Raw genomic sequence first — 12,883 nt, 5'->3', positions numbered from 1 at the left:
CTTTATATAGCACACTTGGGCACATATTGCGGCGTTTTGGGATTACCTTTCACTGCTATGCAGATGATACTCAGTTATACATGCCGATAACTGCTGGTAATCTTGTTCACATAAAATTCTTAGAAGATTGCCTTGCAGCAGTGAGAAGTTGGATGTCTAGAAACTTCGTACTTTTAAACTCTGATAAGACTGAAATGATGGTTCTTGGTTCAGTGAGACATCGGCATCAATTTGACCAGTTAACGCTCAGCCTCGGCTCGTGTGTCACACATCACACTGACAAAGTGAGGAACCTTGGGGTAATTTTGCTGCCACATTAGAAATTTTGCTAGGACTGCTTTCTTCCACCTGCGAAATATAGCGAAGATTCGTCCCATCCTGTCTATGGCTGATGCTGAGACCCTGATCCATGCATTTATCTCTTCTAGATTGGACTACTGCAATGTTCTATTTTCTGGTTTACCGCAGTCTAGCATTAGGGGTCTCCAATTGGTTCAAAATGCTGCAGCCAGACTTTTGACACGAAGCAGAAAGTTCGACCACATTACACCCATTTTGGCATCCCTTCACTGGCTTCCTGTCCCAGTGAGATCAGATTTTAAGGTTCTGCTACTAACCTATAAAATTATTCATGGACTGGCACCTCCCTACCTAGCTGACCTAATTAAACCTTACGTACCGGCCAGGGCTTTACGTTCTCAGGGTGCAGGACTACTTTGTGTCCCTAAGGTGAATACGAAGTCTGCGGGTCACAGAGCTTTCTCTTATTGTGTCCCTGTTCTGTGGAATGATCTCCCTGCGACAATAAAACAGTCAGATTCTGTGGAGATTTTCAAGTCCAGACTTAAGATGCACTTATTTTCCCTTTCATATGGCTAGCATACTGGTACAGTTTTGTTTTATGCTTTTTACTCTTTTAATTCATTTATTAGTAATTGGAGCAGGCTACAGCCTCAACTTGACCTAAATTCTGGGTCTTTTCGTGAAGCTTAGGGCTAGCGGCCGGCGATCACCTTAGTATTTCTTCTGTTTTTCTTGTTGATAAATGCTGGCAAATTATACAGTATTTTTTGTCTTTCTGATGCCTGATTCTATTTTTCTCTGTGTTTAAGGTGCAGCTCCATCCAGAGATGGGAGTTGTATTCGTGTTGGCGATCCTCCTGTCCTGTGCGCCAATAGCGTTTCTTGTATATTCGTCCATGAATTGTTCTGTAATTTATGTTTGTAGCATGGCCAAAGCAGAGGGTCACCCCTTTGAGTCTGGTCTGCTTGAGGTTTCTTCCTCAGAGGGAGTTTTTCCTTACCACTGTTGCTTTGGGGGTTGGTAAGGTTAGACCTTACCTGTGTGAAGCGCTTTGAGGCAACTCTGTTGTGATTTGGCGCTATATAAATGAAAATAAATTGAAATTGAAATTGATTTTCACAGGTGTTGAAATACTTATTTGCAGCAGTAACATACAAATAAATTATTTAAAAAATCATACATTGTGATTTCCGGATTTTTTTAGATTATGTCTCTCACAGTGGACAGGCACCCAAGATGAAAATTTCAGACCCCTCCATGATTTCTAAGTGGGAGAACTTGCAAAATTGCAGGGTGTTCAAATACTTATTTTCCTCACTGTATGTGTGTCAAAGCCTTCTTCAGCATCTACCAATACTATCCCATCCATTTCTTCAACTGATGTACTTTTTATCATTCTTGGATACAAAGCTCCAAAAACACATACAAAAGATAAAACCACACCAAATGTATTGCTTTTTACAGTTAACTTACAAAACACCTTGCCTATATTTAAAAGGGTTAAAATTAGATACAGCGTTGCATCAGTGTTGAACATATTGTAAAATGTGACTTCTCTGTGTTAAAAATGTTGTTCCTTTACTTTTTAGAGAACTATTTTTCTTTTATTGTTGTTTATGCACCGATGACACCAGATCAAATTCCTTGTATGTGAGAACTTGGCAGTAAATTTGATTCTGATTCTTCTGACACAACTGTGGGGCCAGATTCAGATGGGGTTTTTGGATAGATTAATCTATCAGAGTCCAGTGGCAAATATGCATTTCTGATGTTGCTAGGGATTCATTATTATGATAAGTAACATTTATACTGACCTCAGTCACAATGCTAAGACAAGAGTTCCTTTTTCACAGATATTTACTGAGCCTTTAGAACACTTTGGCCTACTTCTGGCTCAGGATGGGGGTTTATTTTTCTTATCTCTTCGTCATCTTGGTTGACCAGCTTATTTGAAAGTCTTTTATATTGTTTTGTATCCGCTGCAAAGTACAAAGTATGATTTTCTTAAAAAGCAGACCTGAAAGTTCAGCTACAATTTGAGAGAAGGTACATCTGAGATACAAGCCTAGATTTGATGTTTTAAGGTGCGTTTACACATAACCAAGACGCGTTACAAATGTCATTTTTCTGTCATTCGTGACACATTCCTGACATTCTTAATGTGACTTAACGCATCTGAATAGGTTTCTTAATAGTGCGTGTTGGTGCATGATATTCTTGATATTCGTGGAGCATGTTTTTTGCCTGTCAAAAAATCTTCCTCGAATGTCACACACCACCCTCCTTTCATCTCACGTCGTGGAGTTTGCAACTGAGCGTGTTGATCCATCTTGATGAGTAGTGATTCTTAATAGAACGTGACAACGTTCGTAGTGGTTCCTGTGGTGGTTCTTGGAGCCCAAACTGTCACGCGTTATTACGAAGTGTCACGGAAACTGTCAAGTTTTGACACGACTTGTAACGCGGCATCACATTTCACTGCGCGCCACGACGAATCAGTTTTCTGTCACGTGCGCATAATTAAACTCGACTCCAAATGTCGTTCCACAGTTCCTGCTGAAGCTCCTCAGGACGCTCCTGCAGGTGTTGCACCTGCTGTTGTAACCGATGAGTGGGAGAACGAGTCTGAGCAACCAGAGGAGCGAGAGGAGACTCACGTGCAGCTGACATCTCTGCACCTCCTCCAGTCCGGCGGAGGAAGAAGCGCACGCACAATTAAACCCTGCTGCACCCCATTCAGTTTAATTGCTGACACCAAGTCGGCTAAAAGACTAATTTCAGTGCTCTTCAGCGCGCTCCTGCAGGTGTTCCACCTGCTGCAGGTGTTCCACCTGCTGCATGTGCCTGATGTTTGGGGAAATGCGCGAGACGAGAGCCGCATGTAGCCACACATCTGGCTCTGTCCTCCTCCTCCTCTCTGCGCCACTCCATGGCACAGAGCCCAGCTACGCATGCAGTCACAAAGTTCTTCTGAAAAACTGGAGCGATCTGAATTCGGTTGGATGAATATGGGTGTGTGCGTGGAGACAATTCACCTCGTTCACAACGTGACAGAACTTAACGATGCGCTGTTACGCGCAATAGCACGCAACAACGCGGAACTCTATTCTTGACCGTGCGTAATGGTTCCTGATAATTCTCCAGCAACACGTGCCATTAATCGTAATGTGTGGTAACAGGTTGCAGCAGTTCCTGAGGACACCTGATGCCTCTTCCCCGAATCATCACATTCGTGATCAGCGGCCAAGAATGTGTACTTCGTGGCATTCGTGACTTGTCGTCGTTATGTGTCGTTAAGGGTGCCAAGTTATGTGTAAACGCAGCATTAGTTAAAGAAAATCCTCCTCTGTACCACTTCATCATGAAGCTGTGTAACTGGTGATACAAATGCAAAACATGCACTATGCACAATTTCTCCAGTCACAGCCACAGAAGCCTCCAACTTCTTCTGGGTTGTCTGGGTGTCTTGGTGGCTTTCCTCACTCCTTTTCTTCTTGCACAGTCACTCAGTTTTTGAGAACTGTCTACTCCACACAGATTTACCGTAGAGTGCCATACTGTTTGCATTTCTTCATAACTGATGTAAATAAAGTCCAAGACTTATCCAGTGACTTGAAAATGTTCATGTATCCATCCCCTGACTTTTCTGAAGAAAACTGGCAATAAAACTGATTATGTACTGCTATTATACCAAAGTGTTCAATTACTTATGCAACCCATCATCTTGGCTTTTATATTTGTAATTCATTTATATCACATTGTAGAGATTTTCTTCCAGTTTTGAAAGATAATCTTTATTTTTTGTACAACCCCAATTCCAGTGAAGTTGGGACGTTGTGTAAAATGTAAATAAAAACAGAATACAATGATTTGCAAATCCTCTTCAACCTATAATTAATTGAATACACCACAAAGACAAGATATTTAATGTTCAAACTGATAGACTTTGTTGTTTTTGTGCAAATATTTGCTCATTTTGAAATTGATGCCTGCAACACATTTCAAAAAAGTTGGGATGGGGCAACAAAAGCCTGAGAAAGTTGATGAATGCTCAAAGAACACCTAATTGCAAACAGATGAGTGTCATGATTGGTATAAAAGGAGCATCCCCAAAAGGCTCAGCCATTCACAAGCAAAGATGGGGAGAGAATCACCACTTTATGAACAACTGCGTGAAAAAATAGTTGAACAGTTTAAGAACAATGTTTCTCAGTGTTCAATTGCAAGGAATTTATGGATCCATCATCTACAGTCCATAATATAATCAGACAATTCAGAGAATCGGGAGAACTTTCTACACGTAAGCGGCAAGGCCAAAAGCCAACATTGAATGCCTGTGACCTTCGAGCCCTCAGGCAGCACTGCATTAAAAACTAACATCATTTTGTAAATGATCTTACCGTGTGGGCTCAGGAACACTTCAGAACACCATTGTCAGTTAACACAGTTCGTCCCTACATCTACAAGTGCAACTTAAAACTCTATCATGCAAAGCGAAAGCCATACATCAACAACATCCAGAAGCTCCGCCGCCTTCTCTGGGCCTGAACTCATTTGAAATGGACAGACGCAAAGTGGAAAAGTGTGCTGTGGCTGATGAGCCCACGTTTCAAATTGTTTTTGGAAATCATGGACGTCATGTCCTCCAGACAAAAGAGGAAAAAGACCATCCAGATTGTTACCAACGCAAAGTTCAAAAGCCAGCATCTGTGATAGTATGGGGGTGTGTTAGTGCCCATGGTTTGGGCAGCTTACATATCTGTGATGGCACCATCAATGCTGAAAGGTACATCCAGGTTTTGGAGCAACACATGCTGCCATCCAACTAACGTCTTTTTCAGGGAAGTCCCTACTTATTTCAGCAAGACAATGCCAAACCTTATTTTGTCTTTGTGGTGTATTCAGTTGAATATAGGTTGAAGAGGATTTGCAAATTATTGTATTCTGTTTTTAATTTACATTTTACACAACGTCCCAACTTCATTGGAATTGGGGTTGTATTTGTAATGGCATAAACAAATTAAAATGTGTGACATTCCAATGTGTTCCAGTACTTTCGGGGGGCACTGTATATTTACTGAGACAAATGGTGACATGCTCAATGCTTATTTTACCAACCGCATATAAGATTTTTAGTTTTTTGTTGTTGTTTTTGTTTTGTTTTTTTTGACCAAGTTTTTTTTTTTTTTTTTTTTTTTCTTTTGTGCTCACTGTGTCCATGGCATTCAACAAGAAGTTATAAAGATTTTTACATCCACCTCGAGAATAGTGGTCAGTGAAATCTCGAGGGAAGGTTACTAAATTTGAACAGTCAGTGGCCCAATGGGCAAAAACACAGCGAGAGGGAGAGAGATCAGCGTTTAATGTTTAATGTGACTAGTGGATGCTAAGTGACTTGGCTAAAGTTTTGGATGGTATTTTTCAGGCTGTGAGGAAACACCGCCTCACGAAGAGATGGCTGCTGAGGATCATAACGGACAGAGTAAGGCACAAACACTCACACGTGTCATACATTTACCCATTTACAATGAACAAGGCTTCTTTCTCAAACTGTAGTTTTATCTAACAAATGCAGTTTTAAGATGCACTCATACTTATTGTTAAATACATGAGTTTGCCTACATGCGGCACCGTGTGTCTGTTTCCTTAAAAAAAAGAAATATCTGAATTAGAATTAAATTTTTATATTTTGACTTATTGATGTGAGTCAGGATCTTATTCCTAAAATTCTATTTATTATTATTGTGTTATTATTATCTATATTATAATAGCCAAGTGGCCTGTGCGTGTTTGTGCATGTATGCGTGCATGTGTATGGCTTTGAACACACCAGAGACCGGGGAGAGCTGACATTTGTTGTTAGCCATGCTTATGCATTTTGGGTCGAGGATGAACGTTGCAGAAATGGAAAGTTGATAGAACAAATATTTCTTTGAGAAATTGGCAATTTTAGCTAACCAATAAACAATGGACATTGTGCTGCAATGCACCATGGGAGTTCAGGGTTTTAACAGTATTGTTAGTGTTATTGATTTATTGTGTTTTTGTAGCTCAGTTGGTTGACATAAGCTTCATGTTGATACCATGAGTGAAATGTTTAGTGGTTTTAATGTCTTCAGCCACTGTCTTTGTTTGTCAAAATAAAACCACCTGCTTACAGCAGCTGTGCGTTCGTTCACCTTCGGTCACAGAGAACCTGTGTACAGCTGACATTTGCCGTTTGGTATGCTTATGTATTTTGGGTCAAGGACGAATGCTACCAAAACAGAACAATGGATGTTGTTAACTGCTTTCTGGAGTCACACAACATTCCTGCTGGGGGTGGTAATTCATCTTTATATTAAAAGCGTTGAGTGTGGCGAGTGATTTTAAGTTCAGTGTAAGTACATAATATAACTGTAAATATGTTAAAAATACATATATGACACAAGAAGGTGAAAACACTTATTTCCGTTGTGGTCCATTTAAAAATCAAATGACAAAGTAGAAATAAAACATAATAATAATAATAGTGTGTATATGATAACAAGAACCAAAACAGTTTATAAATACATTAAGACAGTAAATTAACATTTAAAAAATCACATAATTAACATGAAATAAAATGGTTGAGTTCTTCTAAAAATTGTTGAGCTCTAAGGTTCTAAAAACATTCTGGACTCACACGCCATTCCAACTCATTGCTTAATTTATTACCACCCTTAAAAAATGTCATCTACTTATTTTATAAACACGACCCAATCCAGAGCCCATGGATCCCCACAGGCAACATGCAAGTTATTATTATTATTTATTTTCAGGAGAAGGATCTGGATGACAAAGCCTTCAGGAACCTTCAGGAACTGGAGAACTACGCAGAGAACACTCATTCCTCCTTAATGTACCTGCTGCTGGAGTGTTTAGGTGAGACACCCGAAACTGTTTCCCATCAGTTTTTACCTGGAAAAACACCTGGAGACATTAACTCCTGACAGGGTTAATAAAAAATCCACAAACTGTGGATAGAGTCAACTTTTATTTTTATGTTTTATTATACCATATTTTCCAATCTATGAGTTGCGTGTTTTTGTTTTTTGCTTTTTTGGGATGGTCTGTGATTTATATTCCAAAGCAACATGTATGTAAAAAAAAAAATAGCGCTACGTAAGTATCATGGCACAGTACAGTCGAGTGGTGGAAAAAAAAATTACAGATATTTTTATCCACTGTTGTTTGGGCTACTCACTCACTCACTCATCTTCAACCACTTATCCAACATCAGGTTGCGGGGGGCTGGAGCCTATCCCAACAGTCATAGCGGACAATTTTTTTCAAGTTTCCAATTCACCTAACCTGCATGTCTTTGGATTTGGGAGGAAGCCGGAGCACCCGGAGGAAACCCACACAGACACCGAGAGAACATGCAGACTTCACACAGAAAGGCCATAGGTGGGAATGGATCCCATGACCTTCTCACTGTGAGGCAAAAGTGCTAACCACTAAGCCACCGTGCTGCACTGTTTGGGCTACTGTGTGACTGAAAAAGTAGTTTTTACAGTTTGTGACAAAATGTTTTTTTCTAGAATGCTTTTGAAATATACAGTAAGTTTCAAAAATAAATGTGACTTACAGTCCGGAAAATACTTATTTTTTTAATTTATAAATTGAAATTTTGGATCATTTAATTTCAACATCGGCAACCCACCCATAAACATGCCTTTAAAAAAATAAAAACATAAACACCCAGAAGTGCTACCGCAGTAAAATCTCACATAATTTATTTTGGTTCTTCTGTGCTGTTTGTTTTCTGGCTCTGTTGTTCTGTATGTCTTGAGTACTTTTTAAACAATCATTGTGGTTTTTGAGCCTCCCAGGTTAAAGTATTTGATATGACGGTATTTGTATATCCATAAAAACAATAAACACTTGGATTCCTTGACATTTGTGTGACGTGATCCAGAAGTATAAAAGCCACATAAAAGTACAATGTTTCTCAACGTCCATAAAAAGTGCCAACAAAAGTCAGGTGTTCCACAGTTTTTAACATCATTTGTTCAGCAAACTCTAAACTTTGTACTTTTAAACCCTAATAAACGAGACCACATGTGGCTGTACGTTTTCAGGTGTGAAAGACGTACACGCCGACCACGCGGCTAGTCACATCGGGAAAGCGCAGGGAATCGTGACGTGCCTCAGAGCGACACCTTACCACTGTAGCCGACGTAAAGTCTACGTGCCCATGGACCTCTGCATGCTGGTGAGCGCCGACGTCAGCTGGTTTGTCCAAATCTGGTCAGCTGGTTTATTTTTTTCTCCAGTTGTTTCAGGTTTTGTTTTTGTTAGTGTCATGTATCTGAGTGTGCTGATGGATGACTGCAGTCTGAACGTCAGCGCTTTGTTTTGCAAAAACTTTCATACAGTTTGTTTGTAGAAAATGCTGAGAATTTACTGGATTTTTCCAGACATCACAGCTCTCATGTCTGAGGGTCCTGCAAAGTATCTTAGTTGTTTCTGGAACTGAACTCATCTGGACAGAGACCTCAGATGTCACACCTGGAATTTGCTGGAACCATTCTCTCAGTTTGGGGATCACAGCCCCAAGATTTCCTGTTACCACAGGGACCACTTTGTCCTTGAGCTTCCACTTCTTTTCCAGTTCATCCTTCAGCTCCTGCTACTTCTCGATCTTCTCATTAGACATGAAAATAAAGCCATACCTGCTTGAATTCTTCCTGGGTTAACAAGGTTCACATCAGGTTTTAGGGAACCAGGACAGCCAGATGGAAAATCGGGATACTGGAAATACATTCATACATCCATTCCATGGACATGAACTGAGAACATGAATTTGATGGAGTACTTCTGTAACAGCAGAGACAGAGGCAACATGCACTGGCGATATATGAAACTAGAGCTCTTGGCGAAATTCTATTGTACTTGCATTAATGGTAAATGTCCACCAGGTGGCAGTATTGCCACATTTCAAGAACCTTGAGTACAGGCTGCTGCAGGATATGATCTTGTTGCTTATAGTAGTTGATAGTAGTGCAATCCCTGTAAAGAAATCCACTCTAATCTATCTGAAATCCACAAAATAAAAATACTTCAAATATGAATTTTAGTAAATATATTAAATAAAATAATACAAGCGACGTTCGCTCTTATGGTAGACGAAGGCACAAACTGGAAATGGTAAATAAATGGTAAATGGACTGCATTTATATAGCGCTTTTTCATCTGCATCAGATGCTCAAAGTGCTTTACAATTATGCCTCACATTCACCCCGATGTCAGGGTGCTGCCATACAAGGCGCTCACTGCACATCGGGAGCAGTAGGGGATTAAAGACCTTGCCCAATGGCACAAAACAATCCAGAAATGGCACAAAAAAAATCTGCCCATGGGGAACAGCCACAAACCAGACAACATTGTCGTAAAAAGCCACAAACCGATGGTAGACGAAGCCACAAACTGGAAATGGCACAGAAAACTCTGTCCATTGTAGACGAAGCCACAAACCAGACAACATTGTCGTAAAAAAACACAAACCAATGGTAGATGAAGCCACAAACTGGAAGTGGTACAAAACCTCTGCCCATTGTCGTAAAAAGCCACAAACCAATGGTAGACGAAGCCACAAACTGGAAGTGGTACAAAACCTCTGCCCATTGTTGTAAAAAGCCACAAACCAATGGTAGGTTCTGCAATAATTATTCAATTTTAAATTATTGTTTGATGATATATACACAGATAGTGAAGAGCTTTGCTCATTAATGTCAGCGACATCGAACATATAATGTGTGAAATACCAAGTGTTCCTAATCCAATACTTTTGGAGGGCACTATATCCTAACCTTATGATTAGTGCAAAATGAGTGTGGTATTATTGCTGTTTTGTTTAAGAATGTTTAATTTTTGCTGCACTTTGTGTGAAATCGGTCATATCATATATTATATTGATATGACAAGGTTTTAGCCATGCTCATGCTCCACCAAAGCATTTACTAAATAAAGGAAGGACCAAAATGACATGGTAAGATGCTGAAGAGCTTCGCTCGTCATGTCTGCTACACGACATATATACAGTGAGGAAAATAAGTATTTGAACACCCTGCAATTTTGCAAGTTCTCCCACTTAGAAATCATGGAGGGGTCTGAAATTTTCATCTTAGGTGCATGTCCACTGTGAGAGACATAATCTAAAAAAAAATCCGGAAATCACAATGTAGGATTTTTTTTTTTCATAATTTATTTGTTTGTTACTGCTGCAAATACGTATTTCAACACCTGTGAAAATCAATGTTAATATTTGGTACAGTAGCCTTTATTTGCAATTACAGAGGTCAAACGTTTCCTGTAGTTTTTCACCAGGTTTGCACACACTGCCGCAGGGATTTTGGTCCACTCCTCCATACATAACTTCTCTAGATCTTTCAGGTTTGGAGTTTCAGCTCCCTCCAAAGATTCTCTATTGAGTTCAGGTCTGGAGACTGGCCAGGCCACTCCAGGACCTTGAAATGATTCTTATGGAGTCCTTCCTTAGTTGCCCTGGCTGTGTGTTTGGGGTCATTGTCATGCTGGAAGACCCAGCCATGACCCATCTTCAATGCTCTTACTGAGGGAAGGAGGTTGTTTGGCAAAATCTTGCAATACATGACCCCGTTCATCCTCCCTTCAATACGGTGCAGTCGTCCTGTCCCCTTTGCAGAAGAGCACCCCCAGAGTATGATGTTTCCACCCCCATGCTTCACGGTTATGATGGTTCTCTTGGGGTTGTTCTCATCCTCTAAACATGGTAAGTGGAGTTGATTCCAAAAAGCTCTATTCTGGTCTCATCTGACCACATGACCTTCTCCCATGCCTCCTCTGGATCATCCAGATGGTCACTGGTGAACTTCAAACGGGCCTGGACATGTGCTGGCTTGAGCGGGGGGACCTTGCTGCCCTGCAGGATTTTAAACCATGACAGCATCATGTGTTACTAATGTAATCTTTGTGACTGTGGTCCCAGCTCTCTTCAGGTCATTGACCAGGTCCTCCTGTGTAGTTCTGAGCTTTCTCAGAATCATCCTTACCCCACAAAGTGAGATCTTGCATGGAATCCCAGACCGAGGGAGATTGACAGTCATCTTGTGTTTCTTCCACTTTCTAATAAGTAATAATAACAGTTGTTGTCTTCTACCAAGCTGCTTGCCTGTTGTCCTGTAGTCCATCCCAGCCTTGTGCAGGTCTACAGTTTTGTCCCTGGTGTCCTTAGACAGCTCATTGGTCTTGGCTATGGTGGACAGATTGGAGTGTGATTGATTGAAGGTGTGAACAGGTGTCTTTTATACAGGTAACGAGTTCATACAGGTGCAATTAATACAGGTAAAGAGAGCAGAATAAGAGGGCTTCTTAAAGAAAAATTAACAGGTCTGTGAGAGCCAGAATTCTTGCTGGTTGGTAGGTGTTCAAATACTTATTTGCAGCAGTAACATACAAATAAATTATTAAAAAAATCCTACATTGTGATTTCCGGATTTTTGGGGGTTTTTTTTTAGATTATGTCTCTCACAGTGGACATGCACCTAAGATGAAAATTTCAGACCCCTCCATGATTTCTACACTCAACAAAAATATAAACGCAACACTTTTGGTTTTGCTCCCATTTTGTATGAGATGAATGAACTCAAAGATCTAAAACTTTTTCCACATACACAATATCACCATTTCCCTCAAATATTGTTCACAGACCAGTCTAAATCTGTGATAGTGAGCACTTCTCCTTTGCTGAGATAATCCATCCCACCTCACAGGTGTGCCATATCAAGATGCTGATTAGTCACCATGATTAGTGCACAGGTGTGCCTTAGACTGCCCACAATAAAAGGCCACTCTGAAAGGTGCAGTTTTGTTTTATTGGGGGGGGGGGGGGATACCAGTCAGTATCTGGTGTGACCACCATTTACCTCATGCAGTGCAACACATCTCCTTCGCATAGAGTTGATCAGGTTGTCAATTGTGGCCTGTGGAATGTTGGTCCACTCCTCTTCAATGGCTGTGCGAAGTTGCTGGATATTGGCAGGAACTGGTACACGCTGTCGTATACGCCGGTCCAGAGCATCCCAAACATGCTCAATGGGTGACATGTCCGGTGAGTATGCCGGCCATGCAAGAACTGGGACATTTTCAGATTCCAAGAATTGTGTACAGATCCTTGCAACATGGGGCCGTGCATTATCCTGCTGCAACATGAGGTGATGTTCTTGGATGTATGGCACAACAATGGGCCTCAGGATCTCGTCACGGTATGTCTGTGCATTCAAAATGCCATCAATAAAATGCACCTGTGTTCTTCATCCATAACAGACGCCTGCCCATACCATAACCCCACCGCCACCATGGGCCACTCGATCCACAACATTGACATCAGAAAACCGCTCACCCACACGATGCCACACACGCTGTCTGCCATCTGCCCTGGACAGTGTGAACCGGGATTCATCCGTGAAGAGAACACCTCTCCAATGTGCCAAATGCCAGCAAATGTGAGCATTTGCAAACTCAAGTCGGTTACGACGACGAACTGGAGTCAGGTCGAGACCCCGACGAGGACGACGA

General features: G+C 40.9%; 1 protein-coding gene across 2 annotated transcripts in view; it reads left to right on the top strand.

Moving 5' to 3' along the window:
• Positions 1-12,883, top strand: part of ndufaf6 (NADH:ubiquinone oxidoreductase complex assembly factor 6) — a 41,010-nt gene that overhangs the window by 16,671 nt on the left and 11,456 nt on the right. For both annotated transcript variants that reach the window (XM_034173912.1, XM_034173913.1), the window contains 3 exons: positions 5,730-5,786; positions 7,105-7,207; positions 8,407-8,540. In XM_034173912.1, the coding sequence (XP_034029803.1) occupies positions 5,730-5,786; positions 7,105-7,207; positions 8,407-8,540 (294 nt within the window). The remainder of the gene's footprint in view (positions 1-5,729; positions 5,787-7,104; positions 7,208-8,406; positions 8,541-12,883) is intronic.

This window comes from Thalassophryne amazonica, chromosome 7, assembly GCF_902500255.1.
Source record: "Thalassophryne amazonica chromosome 7, fThaAma1.1, whole genome shotgun sequence".
Taxonomy (NCBI): domain Eukaryota; kingdom Metazoa; phylum Chordata; class Actinopteri; order Batrachoidiformes; family Batrachoididae; genus Thalassophryne; species Thalassophryne amazonica.
Note: the sequence above shows the minus strand (reverse complement) of the source record. Positions and strands in the feature narration are given on the sequence as shown.